The sequence below is a fragment of the Ochlerotatus camptorhynchus genome, unplaced genomic scaffold, assembly GCF_037179485.1.
Source record: "Ochlerotatus camptorhynchus isolate MF236.1 unplaced genomic scaffold, CSIRO-AGI_Acam_v1.1 ptg000020l, whole genome shotgun sequence".
NCBI classification, from domain to species: domain Eukaryota; kingdom Metazoa; phylum Arthropoda; class Insecta; order Diptera; family Culicidae; genus Ochlerotatus; species Ochlerotatus camptorhynchus.
This window is the reverse complement of record NW_027040512.1, coordinates 1,437,860-1,458,889: the sequence shown is the minus strand read 5'-3', so window position 1 is coordinate 1,458,889 and position 21,030 is coordinate 1,437,860. Positions and strand designations below refer to the sequence as shown.

The 21,030-nt window shown below is 37.0% G+C and overlaps 2 protein-coding genes across 2 annotated transcripts; both read right to left on the bottom strand.

Moving 5' to 3' along the window:
- Positions 1–7,786: 7,786 nt before the first annotated feature.
- On the bottom strand, positions 7,787–16,383 carry LOC135703331 (inversin-like). The gene is made up of 4 exons (XM_065224522.1): positions 16,351–16,383; positions 14,767–15,604; positions 8,111–8,346; positions 7,787–8,032 (listed from the first exon to the last, which is right to left on the bottom strand). Exons 1-4 carry the CDS (start codon positions 16,381–16,383, stop codon positions 7,787–7,789), a joined length of 1,353 nt encoding a protein of 450 aa, XP_065080594.1.
- Positions 16,384–16,827: 444 nt separating this feature from the next.
- On the bottom strand, positions 16,828–20,663 carry LOC135703321 (uncharacterized). The gene is made up of 2 exons (XM_065224511.1): positions 17,839–20,663; positions 16,828–16,844 (listed from the first exon to the last, which is right to left on the bottom strand). Exons 1-2 carry the CDS (start codon positions 19,958–19,960, stop codon positions 16,828–16,830), a joined length of 2,139 nt encoding a protein of 712 aa, XP_065080583.1. The 5' UTR covers positions 19,961–20,663.
- Positions 20,664–21,030: the final 367 nt, after the last annotated feature.

Sequence of the window (21,030 nt, the reverse complement as noted above, 5' to 3'; positions counted from 1 at the left end):
TACGTGAAAATTTCCTTTTTTTACTAGTGCCGCGTAGTGAGAAAATTCTGAAATATTGTGCACCAACAATTTTGTTCAAGACAGTAACTTTCTATCTGGTCAGGATCTCGAGATATATCACAGGCGAGAATTTCACATTTCACTGGCGCTACGTAGTGAGAAAATTTTGAAAAACTGTCCACGAGCAAAAATTTTGTGATATCCTGAACAACTTTGCCAACGACAGTAATTTTTAATCTGGTCAAGAACTTGAGATATTTTTCACATGTATACTAGCACCATAAAGTGAGAAAATTCTGAACTACTGTCCACCAGCCAAAAACCCTTGACCTCCTGAACAACTTTGTCGTAGACAGTAACTTTTTATCTGATCAGGATCACGAGACATAGCATATGCGAGAAGTGTACATGTATACTAACGCCACGTGGTGAGAAAATACTTAACTACTGTTTACCAGCCAAAAAGTCTTGACCCCCTAAACAACTTTGCCGAAGACAGCAACTTTCTAGCTGATCAAGATCTCGAGATATTGAATATGCGAGAAAGGCACGTATATACATAGTGAGAAAATTCTGAACTATTGTCACTCAACAAAAAGATCTTGACTTCCTGAAAAACTTTGCCGAATACATTTACTTTTTATCTGGTCAGGATCTAGGGATATTTTATATGCAAGAGTTTCACATGTATAGTAGCGCCACAAAGTGAGAAAACACTGAACTACTGTCCACCTACGAAAAAGCCGTGACCTTCTGGACAACTATGCCGAAAACAGTATCTTTCTATCTGGTTGGGAACTCGAGATATTTTATTTGAAAATTTCACATGTATACTAGCGTCGCGTAGTGAGCAAATTATGAACTATTGAGCATCAAGCAATTGGATTTGACCTCCTGAAAACTTTGTAAAAGACAGTAACTTTCTATTTGGTCAGGATCTCGAGATATATCACATGCGAGAATTTCACATGTATACTAGCGCTACTCAAATCCACTTGAATTTACTTTACGGTTTAGCGACTTTGCAGTCAATTTAATTGTTTATAGGAAAGTTTGAACATACTGAGAAGTAAGCACATATCATCGGCAAGAGACATGTGTGTGAGAAAATTTGCGAAAAAATCTAAGGGCACCGGTGGGATTCGAACCCACAATTCCCATGCAGTACACGGGTGCATTGCCAATTATACAACGGTGGACCTATGGTCTACGGATGTATCTGGCTAATGACATTTGAGTTTTGAATCCGTTCCCCACCCTAGTCTTTTTGCGCAAGCGAATTCTTTTTTTAATTCGCTATAAGGAAAAACGTATCATATGATGCGAAGGAAACTGTACTCTTCAATTGACATTCACTATTTTATTTGACATTGAATAGTCTAGGTCACAATTAAAGTAGCTCATTTACTTGGGATTACATTTGAAATGCAGTAAAAAGCCAAATTACTGAAAGAATGCTTTGTGCAAAATCAAGCTAACAAAAAAAAAATGTTCGCTCAGCTGAATATGAAGCCTACCGATTCGACGATTCAGAACTGACTTTTTGTGCCTTCTTGTTATCTAGCAAGATAAACAAAAGATAGTGTAGAATGGAATTTGGAATGTGACGAGTGCTGTTCCCCGAACAAATTGCACTACACTTTCTCTTAGCGGTGGAAACTATTGGTTCCAGATCAGCTCAAGCTGGAATATTTATTTCTTGTTTAGTGTGTGCACGTTTTAACTAATTAAGGTAGATTAACTTACAATTTAGTGTAGGCTTCGTAGTTTTAGATTATATCCAATTTGATTTCCACTAGTAGGGTATAGTTTAAGATTTAGCAACTAATTAAGTTCGAACGTTACGAGAATCCGTACAATCACCATGATTCAATAATTGCCTGTTTGGATCAATTTTAAGTTAAGTTCAGCATAGAAATAGAATAATCAATTTATAGCTTACGTTTAGAGATTAGGTAGTTCTGTATGTAAATAATAACTAGTATTAGGAATTCACTTGTTGAATAATTAATTTTAACAAATTTTAGAGGTATTTTCCAATTAAATTAACGTTTTTGTATATGAGACACCAGTCCAGCAGTGAATCCACTTCACTTCGCCGTTCACACGAGCTTTTTCCTTTACCTTCTTTTACCTGCCATTCATCACTCCTGTCATCGGCCGCCACTGTCAAGGTTCACCGGTGCTATCGGTTAGATGACCAGCGTTGCTAGTTAGCGTAGCAACAAGTGCAGACCCGAACCTTCTAATCAGTGTTTGGTAGAAAATATAAATTCATTTCTCAGAACATGTTATCAGAAGGCTCAAATTCCTCGTAGTATAATCATTAATGCCATAGGTGTTACTAGAATGTTGGGCTAAGGGGAGGTACACAGTGGTCGGAGATGACAAAATCATGAATTTAATTGAATTGTTAGTTAAAGTCGCTGAGCTGCAGGTGCAATGAAATAAAAGGGATGTCGACTACCTGCTTCTCTAACAAGGATTTAAATGGTTGATTTCATATATTTTAAACAAACAAAAATTGCAATCGAATAAAACCAATAAAAAGTAATGTTTATTTCTTGATTAATAAACACAATTAGCAGGTACATCAGGGCAGAGTAGGATCGCACCATTTAACTCGTATGTTTTCAAGAAGGTACCTAACGTACACTGTATTCATAATCTGCTGCAAATTGGATTTGATGGCTACAAATCCCGGACTGTTCTCGAACACCGGATTATCCATCGATTACGCAGGATTAGTCGTTCCTCCGTCATTCGATGTCGAAGATTTCGATCGTTTGATGTTAGCCACTCACTTCATCAAACTAGCTGCTGACGAATATTTCTTTTACTTGACAGGCTACACAGCAGCTTGAGATGGATTGCCTCCGGCCGCGGCAGCACTGTTTCTATCTGAAGCGACTTTCTTCCACACGGATTCGACATAATTCCCGGATTGATTCGGATGCTGCTGTTGCTGTTTGCTCCACCGCATTGTACATGTTTCAAAAGATTTGAATGGAAAATTGGAATAGTATTTATTTCAGCAGATTCGTAGAGTTATTTCCTATCGATTGGTGTATTTTGATTTCAATTTCATCTTTCAGCAATTCGATCTTCTGTAGAAAGCCAACATTTTACTGAATCTCAGCAGCAGAATAACTGACAGCGTTTAACTGATTTTCCAGTTAATTTCAGCGAAGTATTACTGGGAGAACAGTAAAATTATGTAATAACGGTTTACTAACAGTTCAGTTGTATATTTCTGAGAAAGCGGCAAAATTATTTGATATCCCTTTTAACAATATTGTTGAAACATATTTTAAAGTAAAGTAAAGTATACGCTTATTTTATAAATAAGTTATATTTCTAGAAATCAATTTATATTCCTTGTTCCATGTTTTCTTGAAGCTTTGATTATTAAAAAACTACCCACGGTGCCCAGAGTTGCAGCAACAAGAAAACCTCAATGACAAAGTTAAACTTTGTTGTCAGATAGCGTAGACGGGTTTTGGCAACCTGTCATGGTAGTAGCCAGGATGCTCAGCTTACTGATTATCAGTAAATGCTTTGACATTTGTATGGCGCACTACTGGATTTCGGCAATGCTAAAAATGCTCTTACTGATTTCCAGCAAAGATTTGTTTTGCTGAACCTATTTCAGCAAATTGAAAATCGAAATTTGGTGTGTAGATGACAAAGTTATAAGCGTTCAAAACCCTTTTGTTACGGTCAGAATTTTAGATATTCGATTTTTTTTTAAGTTTACGTTCAAATTGGAATATAATATGTTTTAAAATAAAAAAAAAAACTTACCATTTTCCAGTGTCTATATTTCCAATCCCTCTTTCCTTCGTCCTCTGTAGATTCCCCATTTGAAATTTCGCTATTCTCTTCTTTATAAATCTCTTCACTTTACCTTTAATGTTTTCCCTATCTTCAGCCAAAAGTACCCATTCATTAGGATTTATACTTAAATATCACCTTAAATCCTGATCTAGTGAATTTAATCCGAGTTAAGCTAAGGTGTCCTTATTTTTTTTTTCCTTTTGAAATTCATATTGAATGCTAGTCTTATGGATGATTATGTTTTCTCCTCAAAATGTGGCCGTAATAAGAGATCCTACTTACTCTAATTCTTCTGTTAATAGTTTTACCGTCGAGAAATTTGTTAGCGTTAAATTTTAATTTATCTTTTCTCTTACATTCACTGTCTATATAGCGTAGAATGAGTTTGTCATAATAAACTAGAGAAAACCTACTCTTTTTTGTAAGAACGGCTACTTTAGTGCCATAGATAAGTGCTGGATCTAATACTGTTTTATATATGGTCTTCCTCAACTCCCAACTCGGATGAAATTGTTTACAAAAATCTACTATGTACCATTCTGCTAGTTTTGAAGGCATTTCTACACCTGTGTCTATTGGTTAAATTTATATTCAGGTCTGCTGTTAGACATACTCCAAGGTATTTAAGCCTAAATGTTTTTCCATTTAATGTAACCTGTTCTGGGGGAGTTTTGCTTTATTGTTGGGATATCTAAACATAATCTGGCGTTTATCCTAATTTATACTCAAGCCTACTTTCAGCAACTCTTTTGTTATGATTTTCAATACTGTCTCCGGCTCGTCAGACGTGACCGCACCTGTTCCGGGGGTGGAGAAGTGGCCATCGCTGCAAGACGGACCATCAGTTGTCGGCTGCTACCAAACTTCCAGCTGAAAACAATCGAAGCCATCGGAGTGGAGGTGAGCACATCACTTGGCCCAATTACTATCATCGCAGCCTACTGCCCAAAGCAAACCAACATCAGTGGCCCTCCGGAAAGACATCATCAAACTCACCCGGAGAACTTCATCATTGCTGGTGACCAAAACGCAAAACACCAAGCTTGGGGCAACGGTCGGAGCAATCGAAACGGCACCATCCTGAATGAAGACCTGCAAGAAGGCCACTATACCATCTTGGCCCCGGACACTCCCACCCGGTTGAGTCGGTCTGGGGTCCCTGCGACTATCGACATCTTTGTCAGCAACATGGGCCACAACATCTCGCAACCTCTGGCCTTCCAGGAGCTGAGCTCGGACCACTACCCGATGGTGGCCGAAGTAGGCTTCTCAGCTAAAAGATTTCAAACATCCCGGCGAAACTACCATCGTGTTGAATGGGATCGGTTCCAGCACTGTGTCGACACCGCCGTCGACTACGAAGTACATCCGGACGTCCCCAAAGACGTTGACCAATGCCTGCGTTCCTTGGAGGAGGCGATATTCCGAGCCAGGGAACAACACTTGCCAGTATCCAGACAGGTGAGCAATACTCTGAACTTTGTTATTCCCACTAAAAATCTTATCAGACTCCGTAACACCATGCGTAGGCAGTACCAACGCACTGGACTGCCTGCCTTGAAGACCCATTGCAACCGTCTAATAAAAATTATCCAAGCCAGGATGGTGGACCTCAGAAATGAGGACTTCAGTAGCAGGATGAGCTCTCTCCCAGATTGTGCTAAGCCCTTCTGGAAGCTAACCAAAATCCTCAAAAATAAGCCAAGACCCATTCCACCACTTGTGCCGTTGAATCAACCCAATGTTTCAGTCGCCCAACTGATAACCCCTGAAGAGAAGGCTGAAGTTAAAGGTCAACACTTCGTCAGCTCTCATAATCTCGGGCTGAACATGCCTAGTCCATTCGATACTGCAGTTACGGTAAATGCAATCAACCTCCATCGAATTCCCCACAACTTTCCTGTGGAATCCGAGGTTACGGCTGACGAACTGTTGGCCTATACTAAATCATCTAAAAATAAGAAGGCTACTGGCTACTTCCCCTCGTGCTGGAACCCGAGCAAAGTTATAGATCAAATTGAAATCAGAATTTGCTGTTATGATGTAACTTATTTTGAATACTCCATTTGGTCTCATTTTGGTTGACTTAACGGAAATGACAGCAAAAATGAGAGCAAAATTTTACACTGTTGAATCAAACGGAAAACTAATTCTGCTTTCAATGAAATCAATTTGATTACTGATTTTGCATTCATAATGTTTGACTGAATACGGGCCTGTCGTAAATGGTTAGCATCCATGCTTCTCACGCTGAAAGATTTAAGCTCAAACGTCACCTCAGGCTAGTCACGAATGACCTAAAATGAGCTAAATTTTAAACAAGAAGTTTACAGAAGAACTTCAAGTTAAGTTGCTTTGATTTAAAAAGTCTTGACTGCATAATGAAAACACAATATGATATCAGACTTCTGTCACGACAATTGAAATCAAAATGAGTTTTCATTATGATAGGAACTGCAAACTTTAATATCGATTTGCTTTCATTTTGTTAACCGACTTTGCTCGGGTACTTACATACATACATACAAACGTACCAAGCGTCTCCATTGGTTCGGAGTGCGTTTTTTTTTAAATAAAATTGACCTAGGACACAATAATGACTCTTTTAATATGAAAGTAGAATATCTGTCAGTAAAATTGATACGTACTACGAAGACGGCAGGTTCGATTTCCGATTCGTTCTAATTTTAATTGGGAATTAGTTAGAGATTTCCTGACAATACGTGGACATTAAAATTTTACACCAGCAAACAATGTTTATTTTTATTGTAGTCTATCTCCGCAGATATATAAAGCATTGTCATGGTAAATCATCAAGTACCAACACCGACGATGTTGCGATCGAAGTTCTCAGCCGAGATGTGACATTATCAGAAGAAACGGCAACACCTTCAAAGTCCATCCCTTTTCCGAGACGAGGACGTCCGACACTTAAGTGAAACGTATGAAAATGACATTTTTAAAGTCAAATTTGCTGTGGTGAGAGTTAATCACGCTTATCACTACACCACCGGCACCGCTAATTCGCTAAAGTTTCCTACCATAATTCTTTTTTAATTAGCCTATATGGAAAAATGTATCATATGATGCGAAGGAAACTGTACTTTTCAATTGACATTCACTATTTTATTTGACATTGAATTGTCTAGGTCACAATTAAAGTAGCTCATTTACTTGGGATTACATATGAAATGCAGTAAAAAGCCAAATTACTGAAAGAATGCTTTGTGCAAAAACAAGCTAACAAAAAAAAAATGTTCGCTCAGCTGAATATGAGGCCTATCGATTCGATGATTCAGAACTGACTTTTTGTGCCTTCTTGTTATCTAGCAAGATAAACACTATCTTGAATGGGATTTGGAATAAATCGAAACCTTTTAATCAGTGTTTGGTAGCAAAATATAAATTAATTTCTTAGAACATGTTATCAGTAGGCTCAAATTCCTCGTAGTATAATCATTAATGCCTTAGGTGTTACTAGAATGTTGGGCTAAGGGGAGGTACACAGTGGTCGGAGATGACAAAATCATGAATTTAATTGAATTGTTAGTTAAAGTCGCTGAGCTGCGGGTGCAATGAAATAAAAGGGATATCGACTAACTGCTTCTCTAACTAGGATTTTAAATGGTTGATTTCATATATTTTAAACAAACAAAAATTGCAATCCAATAAAACCAATTAAAAGTAATGTTTATTTCTTGATTAATAAACACAATTAGCAGGTACATCAGGGCAGAGTAGGATCGCACCATTTAACTCGTAAGTTTTCAAGAAGCATAGATATACCTGACGTACACTGTATTCATAATCTGCTGCAAATTAGATTTGACGGCTGCAGAACCCGGACTGTTCTCGAACACCGGATTATCCATCAAGTACGCAGGATTAGTCGTTCCTCCGTCATTCGATGTCGAAGATTTCGATCGTTTGATGTTAGCCACTCACTTCATCAAACTAGCTGCTGACGAATATTTCTTTTACTTGACAGGCTACACAGCAGCTTGAGATGGATTGCCTCCGGCCGCGGCAGCACTGTTTCTATCTGAAGCGATTTCCTTCCACACGGATTCGACATAATTCCCGGATTGATTCGGATGCTGCTGTTGCTGTTTGTTCCACCGCCTTCGTGACCTTTTTGCACATTGACCGAGAATGCTCCGGACTTTTGCTGCCGGCAGGCCCCCTTGGTAGCGTTCTGTGACGTAGTAGATTGTAGGAAACTTTGAGAAAAGCTGTTGAAAATTGTGCTTTTAGTGGTGCCAAGCAAGCTTACATCCTTTTTTGAGCTCCAATTCGTCCGGTTTATGTACGGGTAGAGAGCTGCGTAAGTGGCAGGTAGTTGGGGTTGTGGATAGTAATGTTGATTAACATCATTGGCAGCGTACGAGCTCTGATAGTTAGCATATCGGATCGATTGAACTGTGGTAGATGGTCGGAAGAAGAGCTCGCCGCCGTGATTGGTGTTATTGTCTCTCCACTTCGGAAGTATTGAGAATCTCGGCAGAATGGCTGGAAGAGAAATCATTAGTTCTAATTCCGTTCGAATAATGCGATTCGCAATACTTATTAAGCTTCCTACAGGATGGTGTGTTAAGAAGGATCCGTCAATCTCACTGAAACTGAAACTTTTGATGACCATGGTTTCACTAACCTATTTCGCACTATTTCTGCTATGCTCTTCTATCATCCAGAATAACAAACGTATCAATGAATGTGTCTGCCGTCGAGTTATTAACGAAACAGAAAGTCGATGAAAAGAATCACTTGTATCGCTGCTTCCAAGTTTGGTTACAAGATTACAACTTTGTGTGGTCGTTGGGGGCGATGAGTGTGCAAAATGTTACGCAATTGCATCCTTCCTATTAGCACACGCACGAAGATCGGAGGCGAATGCGACTTCAACTTGTTTCGTCTATAAACGAGTCTCTGATGCATGTACGTAATTGGTGGATTTGTTGGTTATTTTGACGCTTTTGGACAATGCTTGACATTTACTACTTTTCAATAGTTCCTTGTTGAAAATCAACGGTCGAAAACAGTCAGATCCGTAGAAATATTTCTGATCGATTGGTTATATTATTATTGAAATTGGTCCTGGGGCAGCTGAGTTATTAACGCTCAACATCTTTCATTATTTCGTTGCATGTTCCATTTTCGGTTTTCACCAAGTTTTCCTCATTTAGAAATTACAGACGTAGTCCTACGTGAAAAAAAGTGAAGACAAAAAATCTAGTCTAGTCTAAGAATTAAAAAAAAAATCAAGGGCCCAAAATCATATTTTTTCACGCGGTGATTTATAAGTGTAGTTCTCGATAATGATGACTAGATTAAGGAAAACTTACTGTACATTTTTCAAAAGATTTGAATGGAAAATTGGAATAGTTTTTATTTCAGCAGATTTGTAGAGTTATTTCCTATCGATTGGTGTATTTTGATTTCAATTTCATCTATCAGCAATTCTGAAATTTCATTATTATCTTATTTATAAATCTCTTCAGTTTTAACTTTAATGTTTTCCCTATCTTCAGCCAAAAATTCATATTGAATGCTAGTCTGATGGAATGATTATGTTCTCTCCTAAAAATTTGGCCGTAATAACAGATCCTACTCACTCTAATTCTTCTGTTAATAGTTTTACCGTCGAGCAATTTGTTAGCGTTAAATTTTGATTTTTCCTTTTTTTTACATTCACTGTCTATATAACGTAAAATAAGTTTGTCATAATTAGCTAGAGAAAACCTACTGTTTTTTGTAAGAACGGCTACTTTAGTGCCATATATAAGTGCAGGAGCTAATACTGTTTTATATATAGTCTTCCTCAACTCCCAACTCAGATGAAAGTGTTTACAAAAATCTACTATGTACCATTCTGCTAGTTTTCAAGGCATTCCTACACCTGTCTCTTTTGGTTAATTTTCTATTCAATTCTGCTGTTAGACATACACCTAGGTATTTAATGCGATCCCTAAGCCTAAATGTTTTTTTCCATTTAATGTAACCTGTTCTGGGGGAGTTTTGCTTTATTGTTGGGATATCTAAACATAATCTGGCGTTTATCCTAATTTATACTCAAGCCTACTTTCAGCAACTCTTTTGTAATGATTTTCAATACTGCCTCCATCTTTCTTAATTCCCAGCAATAATCAATAAGTAATCAGCAAACGCCAAAATCAAAGGAAGTACTAAACAGCCTAAGTCTAAAAGTTTTAATTCAGGAATTTCTTTCGAAACATTGGTCAAACCTTCCTGCGTCGAATAATGCCTTGCTTAATGCCTTTACCACGTTTACCTTCCTCAGAGTATTGAAATTCCCAAAATACCCTAGTAATTTCGTCTTCAACGCACATCAGAATTCTGTCCACTATTCTTGAGGGAGCATCTAAGCCTAGAAGAATATCCTTAACTGTATCGAAAGCTTTTTTTATATCTAGTGCTAAGACTATCAGGTCGTTACCGCTATTCAAATGCTCTTCTTGTGATCATCAGTTGATCTTTTCGTTGTGAAGACAGCTTGATGCTGGCTCTCCCGCAAATTTCATGAACTGCTTAGCAATCCATTTTGCATAAATTTGATATGCAACATTACACAACGATATGCTTCAGAAATGATCTGCCTCCGTCGCTCCTGCCTTCTTTGGTATAGGGATTTGTGTTGTCCTGTACCATTCTTCTGGCATCTTATTCTCTATGTAGATCTTCGTTCGTGCCTTTCATAAACTCCATAAAAACTCGATCTGATCCTGCTGATTTTCCGTTGCATGAAAACTGAATGGTCAGTGCTGGTCAGTGGATTTGGAAGTGGTACTTAATCATGTTCTGTGCACAGTTCTATCTCTGGACCTTCGCTTTCCTTTGGTATATTTCCTCATGGTTTTGCAGTGATCTTTGCCAACTTTCTCTTTTTTTGCTTTGCAATCCTTTCAAATAGTTATATGCTTTTTTTAGTCTCTGACCTACATCAAAATCGTTCAAATTTCTAAAAAAAAATCCATTATTTCCTTCTCCTCGTGTTTCTTAACAGCTTGATTGTATTCCTGCCTACGATTACCTAGCTTGTACTTTTAATTCAACATATCAAACTTTTCAACAACAACAAAGCTCTTGAAGCTGCCTTCTTCATCCTATTAGCTAAGTCTTCGTAACACTCTTCTACTGTTTTCATATTAGTATCAGTTTTTGATGCTATCTTTCGCAGCTCATCTGGATATTTTTTTCTCAATTTCCAGTATCTTTAATAACTCTCTGTTGATTTTTGTAGTCTTGTGATCTATAAGAGAATTTTTTTTCATTTATTTTTTTCTAGTATAAGCCCTACAATGATTATTTTATGATCAGGTTTAATGTGAGTCCAAGCTCCTTCAATAAACCTTATTTTGAATGTCGTTACTTGTGGGCCTTTTGACTTTCTTTGTTGGCACTCCTCCACGTTATGTTAGTGTTGAAGCCTATCACAGAAGAAACATTCTCCAGATTTGTCATGTGCAAGAACCCTTTTTTTCTATCCGGATAATTTTAACTCGAATGTTATCCGTTTTAAATATTAGGGATAATATCCAATGGATAATGGATAATAGAGAGAGATAATTTTGATGCCTGATCACGCGTCCAAAATCAGTTTCGTGGATTGACCACTCTTCCACTCTTGATCCATATATAGGAACCATGACTGTGTTCTGGCTAATTATGAACATTTATGCTCACTAATCAAACTTATAGATCTTAAACCATTTGCAAAACCTATAAACACTCCTTTAAAAAAAAACGTGAAATGACTCTTTTTCACTAGGAATTCTAGGGAACCACATTTTTTGGGATTCATCAAGAAATGGCTAAGCTATGTCAATGCACACTTGCGGCTTTCGAAGGCATCGTGTTCGGAGTGTTGAACGCATAAGTTACTAGGAATTTGATGAACTATGAGGTTCGTAAACTTATAACAATGTGAAAATGAGTGCATTCACTAGACCTCTGCATCCGACCTAAGCCCATGAATAACCCAGTTTGGCCTTCCCCAGTCGCTTGAGCTAGAAGTTATGGATTTTCTTTCGGAAAAAAACGAAATCTTTTCTGATTGTAATGTTTATTTAATCATCTTCCCTCCTGTACATTGTTGACAACAAGTTCTGATTTTTTGATCTTGGATGCTCGCGATCATAATTCTACCTTCATATGCTGCCTGCCACAAAAACCCAGCCGATCTTATGTTAGCTTAAAAATTCAGACATTACCAATTCTGAGGGTATTAACTGTCCGGAGGCATCGCAGCACTATACCATTAAAAAGCGAGCAATAATAAATTGATAAACAACCGTTTTGTTGGTTAATAATAATAATAAAAATTAACTTCTTTGTTTTCATTGCTCACTTTTTATTTATTTTGTTGTGCTCATTTTTAGTTTTTCATTGCTTCTTCTAGAGTTTTAATTGGAAACTCATCAACTTTTCATGGATCATTCAAGGTTTTTTATTGCTCAAACATATATTTTCTATTTTTTTTTAATTATCTGTTGCAACTTTTCATTTAACTGTTGCTTATTTTCGCAGTTTTACCGATGAAACATTTATTTTCTATTGCTACTTTCCACTTGTCTATTTATCATTTTCAAAGTTAATTGCTCCTGACCAAGGTTTTCTGGTAGTTATGAACATTTTAAGTGCAAGGTGTGCATTCTTTAGGTGTCGTTTATATTTATGCCTTGCTTATTCCAAGTCCAAGTTCTTCAAATATTGTCTACGCCCTTGATCATAAAATTTATCTGAGTACCCAAATTTAGGAAAGTATCCTAGCTTGTGATCTTAAAATCAGAATTTATCAAAATTAAGATATATTTGAAAAACTGTAAAATCTTCACAAAATTAAATTCAAGATCATTTTATGTATTCAATATCCATTCTCAGATAAAGATCCTGAAAATTTAACAAACTTACATTTCCAAGAAAAACTCATTTCAATCTTTCACTTTTCAAAATTTGCCCTAATGACTACATGAACGTAAAAATGTATATCATCTTTAGGGTGCCAATTAATGTTTGGGAAAAAAATGACCCATGTGCAAAATGCTTATGGCCTCGTAAAAAGACCCTGTGCGATATTTGAGCTCAATCGGACGTGATTTTAGGTGGCGAGAAATCGTTATTTTCTTTTGCTATTCGGCCTGAAACTGTTTGTAATGATGAATGATATTTTAATCTAGGTTTAAAACTATAGATTGATCCAGAGGCACTCGGTGAAATAAACGAAGCGCTTTTGTACGTGGGTATAATATAGTTTTATCTGATGAATCATCACCGGGTCACATAAATGTGGGTGACGGGTAAGTAGCGATAGCATGAATTTCAAAGGTATTGCAAAACCTCAAGGTGCTAGTGATGCACGGAACCAGTGTTTAGAAAACGTAAAAAAATATCCAATGCTCAAGATTACGCTTGATTTTCGTAGACAAAAATTAACAAGCAAACATCTGCGGTTAATTTTGCTAGCTCGGAATATCAATCTAACAAAGCTCACCAGCTGCAAATCTCAACTGTGGAGAGATTGAATTTCATGATTATTGCTTTACACCCGAACGCATCCATAACGACTGGCAGCAGCATCTTCGTGTCTGCCATCGGTGAAGAGTAAAAAGAGATAGGAAACTGTACTTTCTCTTTCTAAGAAAACGATGTGCAATTTCATCCTTTTTGTGTCGAGTCAACTCTCAGCTTGATTTTTCGCACGTTGTGAATAGTCTCGCAATATCAAAGGAGCTTGTAAAATCAATATCAAGCATGTTATTTTGTTTCAATATCACGCGTGATGTTGAGAACGTATGAGAGCGGAAAATTGTCATTTGATTGATGATTTTGCCAACACTGCACGGAACTATTCAATTTGGTGCATTCCTATAATACTGATTATCGAATCAGGGGTGTCAAACAATAATGAACTGATTTTCGAAACTCGATCTCTTCCACAACCAAACCATTTTCCTCTTCATCCGTTATAGTAAAGTATTTCAGAATTTGCTTACCTGGCGGCAGCTTTTGCATACAGTGTTTTTAAATTTTAGTTCAATGAAAATATTGGATTCGTTTCAAATTGGATATTTCGATGTGCAGTTATTCCAAGTATAACAGAGCAAGGGTAGTGAATAGACTTCTCTTTTTGAAAGGCATGCTTGTTGTTGGCTGGTTGGGAGTGGATTCTGTCTGATCCAAAACTCGTCTACCGAGAGACTGGAGGGAGATCTTCATAGATACCTCGCGAATGATTCTCGTTGGCGAGCTGAGCTGAATGTGCTTTCAAGATACCTCGCGAATGCTTCTCGTTGACGGGCTAAGAGTCTAGTCTGGCCCTGAAGGCATCGAAAGGTCGATTTTCTTGGAAGGTTCGTGACTATTGTTGTTTCATGTTATCGAGGAGAAGTTCAACAATATCTAGATGCCCATTTTCTCTTGCATAGTGTAGAGGTGTTTTATTATATTTATCCTGATGATCCACTTTGGCAGATCGATCGAGGAGAAGTTCAACAATATATATATGCCCATTTTTACTTGCATAGTGTAGAGGTGTTTTATTATATTTATCCTGATGATCCACCTTGGCAGATCGATCGAGGAGAAGTTTCACGATTTCTAGACGTCCCCTTTCACTTGCATAGTGCAGAGGTGTTTTATTATATTTATCCTGATGATCCACCTTGGCAGATCGATCGAGAAGAAGTTTAAAAATATCTATATGCCCCTTTTCACTTGCATAATGGAGAGGTGTTTTATTATATTTATCCTGATGATCCACCTTGGCAGATCGATCGAGAAGAAGTTTAAAAATATCTATATGCCCCTTTTCACTTGCATAATGGAGAGGTGTTTTATTATATTTATCCTGATGATCCACTTTGGCAGATCGATCGAGGAGAAGTTTAAAAATATCTATATGCCCCTTTTCACTTGCATAATGGAGAGGTGTTTTATTATATTTATCCTGATGATCCACCTTGGCAGATCGATCGAGAAGAAGTTTAAAAATATCTATATGCCCCTTTTCACTTGCATAATGGAGAGGTGTTTTATTATATTTATCCTGATGATCCACTTTGGCAGATCGATCGAGGAGAAGTTTAACAATATTTATATACCCATTCTTACTTGCATAGTGGAGAGGTGTTCTTTTTTCTTCATCCTGATGACCCACGTTGGCAGATCGATCGAGGAGAAGTTTAGCAATATCTAGATACCCATTTTTGCTTGCATAGTGTAGAGGTGTTTTATTATATTTATCCTGATGATCCACTTTGGCAGATCGATCGAGGAGAAGTTTAACAATATTTATATACCCATTCTTACTTGCATAGTGGAGAGGTGTTCTTTTTTCTTCATCCTGATGACCCACGTTGGCAGATCGATCGAGGAGAAGTTTAGCAATATCTAGATACCCATTTTTGCTTGCATAGTGTAGAGGTGTTTTATTATATTTATCCTGATGATCCACCTTGGCAGATCGATCGAGGAGAAGTTTCACGATTTCTAGACGTCCCCTTTCACTTGCATAGTGCAGAGGCGTTTTATTATTTTCATCCTGATGATCCACGTTGGCAGATCGATCGAGGAGAAGTTTAACGATTTCTAGACGTCCCCTTTCACTTGCATAGTGCAGAGGTGTTTTATTATATTTATCCTGATGATCCACCTTGGCAGATCGATCGAGAAGAAGTTTAAAAATATCTATATGCCCCTTTTCACTTGCATAATGGAGAGGTGTTTTATTATATTTATCCTGATGATCCACCTTGGCAGATCGATCGAGAAGAAGTTTAAAAATATCTATATGCCCCTTTTCACTTGCATAATGGAGAGGTGTTTTATTATATTTATCCTGATGATCCACCTTGGCAGATCGATCGAGAAGAAGTTTAAAAATATCTATATGCCCCTTTTCACTTGCATAATGGAGAGGTGTTTTATTATATTTATCCTGATGATCCACTTTGGCAGATCGATCGAGGAGAAGTTTAAAAATATCTATATGCCCCTTTTCACTTGCATAATGGAGAGGTGTTTTATTATATTTATCCTGATGATCCACCTTGGCAGATCGATCGAGAAGAAGTTTAAAAATATCTATATGCCCCTTTTCACTTGCATAATGGAGAGGTGTTTTATTATATTTATCCTGATGATCCACCTTGGCAGATCGATCGAGAAGAAGTTTAAAAATATCTATATGCCCCTTTTCACTTGCATAATGGAGAGGTGTTTTATTATATTTATCCTGATGATCCACCTTGGCAGATCGATCGAGAAGAAGTTTAAAAATATCTATATGCCCCTTTTCACTTGCATAATGGAGAGGTGTTTTATTATATTTATCCTGATGATCCACTTTGGCAGATCGATCGAGAAGAAGTTTAAAAATATCTATATGCCCCTTTTCACTTGCATAATGGAGAGGTGTTTTATTATATTTATCCTGATGATCCACTTTGGCAGATCGATCGAGGAGAAGTTTAACAATATTTATATACCCATTCTTACTTGCATAGTGGAGAGGTGTTCTTTTTTCTTCATCCTGATGACCCACGTTGGCAGATCGATCGAGGAGAAGTTTAGCAATATCTAGATACCCATTTTTGCTTGCATAGTGGAGAGGTGTTTTGTTATTTTCATCTTGATGATCAACGTTGGCAGATCGATTGAGAAGAAGTTTAACAATTTTTTGATGCCCATCTTCACTTGCATAGTGGAGAGGTGTTTTGTTATTTTCATCTTGATGATCAACGTTGGCAGATCGATTGAGAAGAAGTTTAACAATTTCTTGATGCCCGTTTGCAATTGCATAGTGGAGAGGTGTTTTATTATTTTTATCCTGATGATCTACGTTGGCAGATCGATCGAGGAGAAGTTTAACAATCCTTAGGTTCCCCAATGCACTTGCATAGTGGAGAGGTGTTCTTTTTTTTTCATCCTGATGATACACGTTGGCAGATCGATCGAGGAGAAGTTTTATGATATCTAGATGCCAAAGAAACCTTGAAGATAAGAACATTTTCAACATATATTCATTCCCATAAACGACTTTGACAGATCGATCGGAAATAAATTTAACAATATCTAGACACCCATTTGCACTTGCATAGTGGAGGGGTGTTCTTTTTTTTTCATCCTGAAGATCCACGTTGGCAGATCGATCGAGGAGAAGTTTAGCAATATCTTGATGCCCATCTTCACTTGCATAGTGTAGAGGTGTTTTATTAAATTGATCCTGATGATCCACGTTGGCAGATCGATCGAGAAGAAGTTTAACAATATCTAGATACCTCTTTTTACTTGCATAGTGGAGAGGTGTTTTATTAAATTTATCCTGATGATCCACGCTGGCAGATCGATCGAGAAGAAGTTTAACAATATCTAGATGCCCCTTTTCACTTGCATAGTGGAGAGGTGTTTTATTAAATTTATCCTGATGATCCACGCTGGCAGATCGATCGAGGAGAAGTTTAAAAATATCTAGATGCCCCTTGGCACTATATTCTGAATTAGCCACGGCCATCAAATTCGCATCTATGCCATAATCAAGTAGAAATGAAACCATCTCACAATGACCAGCATTCGTCGCAGTGTGTAATAATGATCCGTGTTCTCCGTATGTTTCAGTTTTGTAATCATACTTTTGTAGTAGCCCCTTTACTACTTTTAAAAAATTTGCTTCACATGCCCAGAATGCAACCTCAGGTGAATCTTTACAAATATCGCTCAGAGCAATCATTTGCGCTGATTGTTCTGAAAACTGTTCTTCAGTTAGCATAAAGAAAAATCTTTGAACTGTTTCATGATAACAAAGTGTTTCGTACAAAATTTCTTTGCATTTTTGGACATGTTCATATAGATACGTTGCAACGAAAAATTCAGCATAGGATCGATGTACGAATGTAAGATTGCCTTCGATAATTTTAAATAGAGGAGAGTGCTCTTTTCCGTCTTTGATTCGTATTTGGAGGTCGTTGTAAAGTTTTTCATTTTTACCCAATGCGATTATTTCCTTAAGACGAAAACTAGAAATCTCGTGCCAGGCAGCCATTTGATGCTCCATAGTAAAGTATTTCAATTGACGGCGCTCTTCGTCATCACTTGATATGTCGATATTTCGGTAAGGATCTTGGTCTCTTTTTTTCTTCCATTTGATTTGAAACGAAAATTCTACAAACTTTTTAAACAATGAGAGAACATTAAATTTTTCTTTCGGGAAAATATCTGGTGCACGTTTATCTGGAACAGTATTTAAATATTGTTGGAAATCATCAGAATATACTTCCGCCAACAATCGAATTATAAGTGGAATACCAAAGAATTCAGAGTCATAGCTACTTATGTCCGAGTTTAATTTTTCGAGCAATTGAGTTGAAAAAATTTCAAATTCCATTGAATCATCGGAAGCTTCCCATGAATTTTTCAAAACCATTATTTGTTCATCGTTTTCAAATGGAATCAATCTGATTGCACTTACTTTAAATTCAGTTTCAAGAATATCCTTGACATGATATCTACCACTTACAATCACTCGAATATTCTTCTTTGACAAAAATTGCCTAATTACGGCGATTGCCTCGTTATGAAAAGTGATCTCATCGAACCCATCAAACATGATTAGAGTTCGATTTGCGTTGCTTTCTAGATTGTTTTTCAAAATTGTCCTGCTTGATTCCGAAAGAACTGATCGCAGAATTTTGAAAACCGCTTCTAAGTTTTCACAGCCTGATTTGAGCGTTTCCTTTAAGTTATTCAAATATATCAAGAACACATCAATATCGGATTTCTTTTGAACTTCGAAGGCAATGTATTGGAGGATAGTTGTTTTTCCCATACCAGGCTCTCCGATGAAGAGAGAAAATTTGTTTTCTGCTTGGTCGTCTATTAATCGATTGATGAAATCATGGTCACTAGCAATAAGATTATTATCAATTAATTTTCTTTCTATGTACGAGCTTCCAACATATTTACGTTGTGAAAAATTATCACTCAGTTCCCTCGTTATTTCTTCGACACAAGAACTTCCCTCTTTATAAGATAAGTAACTCTTTTCTGGCTTATTGTTTGTTGTATCCTTGTAACATTTAGAATTGATCCACTTTTTAAAACATTCATCAAATTTATTGAAAGGTAGTTTTAATTGTACTTTGCCAAGATGGTCCGGTGGAATCCAATCTCTCATCCATGAGCGAAGATCATTGTCAATCGTTCTTATTAGATCACTTGGTTGGTTTACACAGAAAGTTAGATGCTGAAAGAACTTGCTCACGCTATCTTCAGTTAAATACCTTGGTAGTTGGGTGTTCCTAGATTTATCTTTCATAAATGATTGAATCACTGGATTTTTCGCTGTTTTTTTTTCACCAATCTCCTTTAGTAGCTCATTGCACAACCAATCATCCTTTCTGGTTGAGACAACATCTTTGACCTTTAGATTTTCATTTGAAACTTCCAGGATCTTCTGCAACGGTGTTTTGTAGTTGATTAGTAAGTCCGAAACTTTTCCACTTTTGAAGAGTTCAATGATCGCATCCCTAATGGCATGTAGTTCGGTGTTCATCAACTTCAGTAAATCTTTAATTTTATCCTTTTTTGGTCTGAATCTTTTGTAGCAATCGTCCGATTCAGCAAACTTCATTATTGGGTTCACTTCACTTTGTTCACAGACCTCGATGTCCACCAACTCTCTTAGCTGACTATTGCTATCGTCTAATGATTTATTGGTTAGGATAAAAAATCGCATCTTCAACCCCTTGAACTCATCTTTTTGAATAACGTCTAAATAGGACTGTATGTACTTGATAATAGCAAAATCATAATTTTCCTTACGCGTCTTTGGAAACAAATTGTTGAACGATATTGGTTTTGAACCATCTGAGCTGTCGTTGTGTTTGGCTTGGAACAACCACACTTCCTTCGGTTCTTCGAAAATTATGACCACATCATCGAATTTTCCAGCGTCCTTCATTTCTGAGGCAAGTTTGAATTTAGATTTCCGCAAAGATGCTCGCTCAAACAGCGCAAATGCTAAATCTTCTTCGTATTTGTTGCCATGATTTCCAGTATTGCCACCCCATGCATAGCGGCCACTGTCGACTGTATCCTTGGTGGGCTCCATTATTGTTCCTAAAAAAAAAAGCACAATCTATTAGTAACATTTATCATTAGTATTTCTTGTCTATTGATTCAAACAAATCTGAACGCTGCTCAACTGGAGTTGCTCTTCTAGACATAGGAAAAGCATTCGACAGTGTTTGGCACGAAAAAGTTTATTTTTCCACTCTAGATTAGGAACTTAAAACAATTATTTAATTGACAGAAATCATAAGGTAAATTATCAAACTTCCAAATCTGAACGACTGCCTGTTAGAGCAGTAGTTCCTCAAGGTAGCATTCTTGGGTCGATATGTTATATTCTTTCGGACCTTCCTGATTTCCCTCAGGGTTGCCTCAATTCTTTGTTTGTCAATGATACAGGCATTTCCGCTAAAGGAAGAAGTCATCGTGTTATTTGCCGCAGACTGTAGAAAAGTTTCGATATTTTCTTTTCTTATTTACAAAAATGGAAGATTTCTCCCGACGCTTTCGAAACTCAACTTATAATATTCCCACATAAGCTGAGAGCTTCCTTTTTGAAACCTAGTAGTAGTCGCATAGTCACTTTGAACGGAGTTCCAATTTCTTGGTCAAGTCAAGTGAAATAGTTCTTGAACATAAATAATTTTTAAAGATCACATTAAAAAGGACATCAACCAATATATAAAATGTTTATATCCTCTCTTAAACCAAAAATCCAAATTCTGCCCGAAGAATAAACTTCTAATATTCAAACAGGTTTTTAGTTAGACCAGGAAAAAAACACCTCAAAGGATTCAGAATTAAGCTCTGAAGATGATTTTGAAGTTGTCTTCATGGTACAGTACTACCGAGATAACTAGAATTGATTGGCAGTCCTCAATTGCAATAATTATTTCCTTTTACATTTAGATAAGTTTTAGTTTAAGTTTTCAGTTTTAAGATGTAAATTGTTGTACTGACATGCAGGTTTAGAAAAACTGTTTAAAATACTGAGCAGGAACAATGTAGACACACTTAGCTATAAATCATAACAGTTAAGGCTGGGAGGTTACTGTGGTAGCTGGAGCAACTAGATGAAAACCGTCGATTAATATATGTTTGGCGGCGATG

Bases quoted from the DNA above. Each gene is read 5' to 3' on its own strand.
- LOC135703331 (XM_065224522.1), bottom strand. From the start codon at position 16,383: ATGAAGAAAAAAGAACACCTCTCCACTATGCAA. The intron at 8,347-14,766 runs GTGAAAAGGGGC...TTTCTCTTCCAG, and splicing joins AACACCTCTCCATTATGCAA to CCATTCTGCCGAGATTCTCA. The intron at 8,033-8,110 runs GTAAGCTTGCTT...ACTACGTCACAG, and splicing joins ATTGGAGCTCAAAAAAGGAT to AACGCTACCAAGGGGGCCTG.
- LOC135703321 (XM_065224511.1), bottom strand. From the start codon at position 19,960: ATGGAGCCCACCAAGGATACAGTCGACAGTGGCCGCTATGCATGGGGT.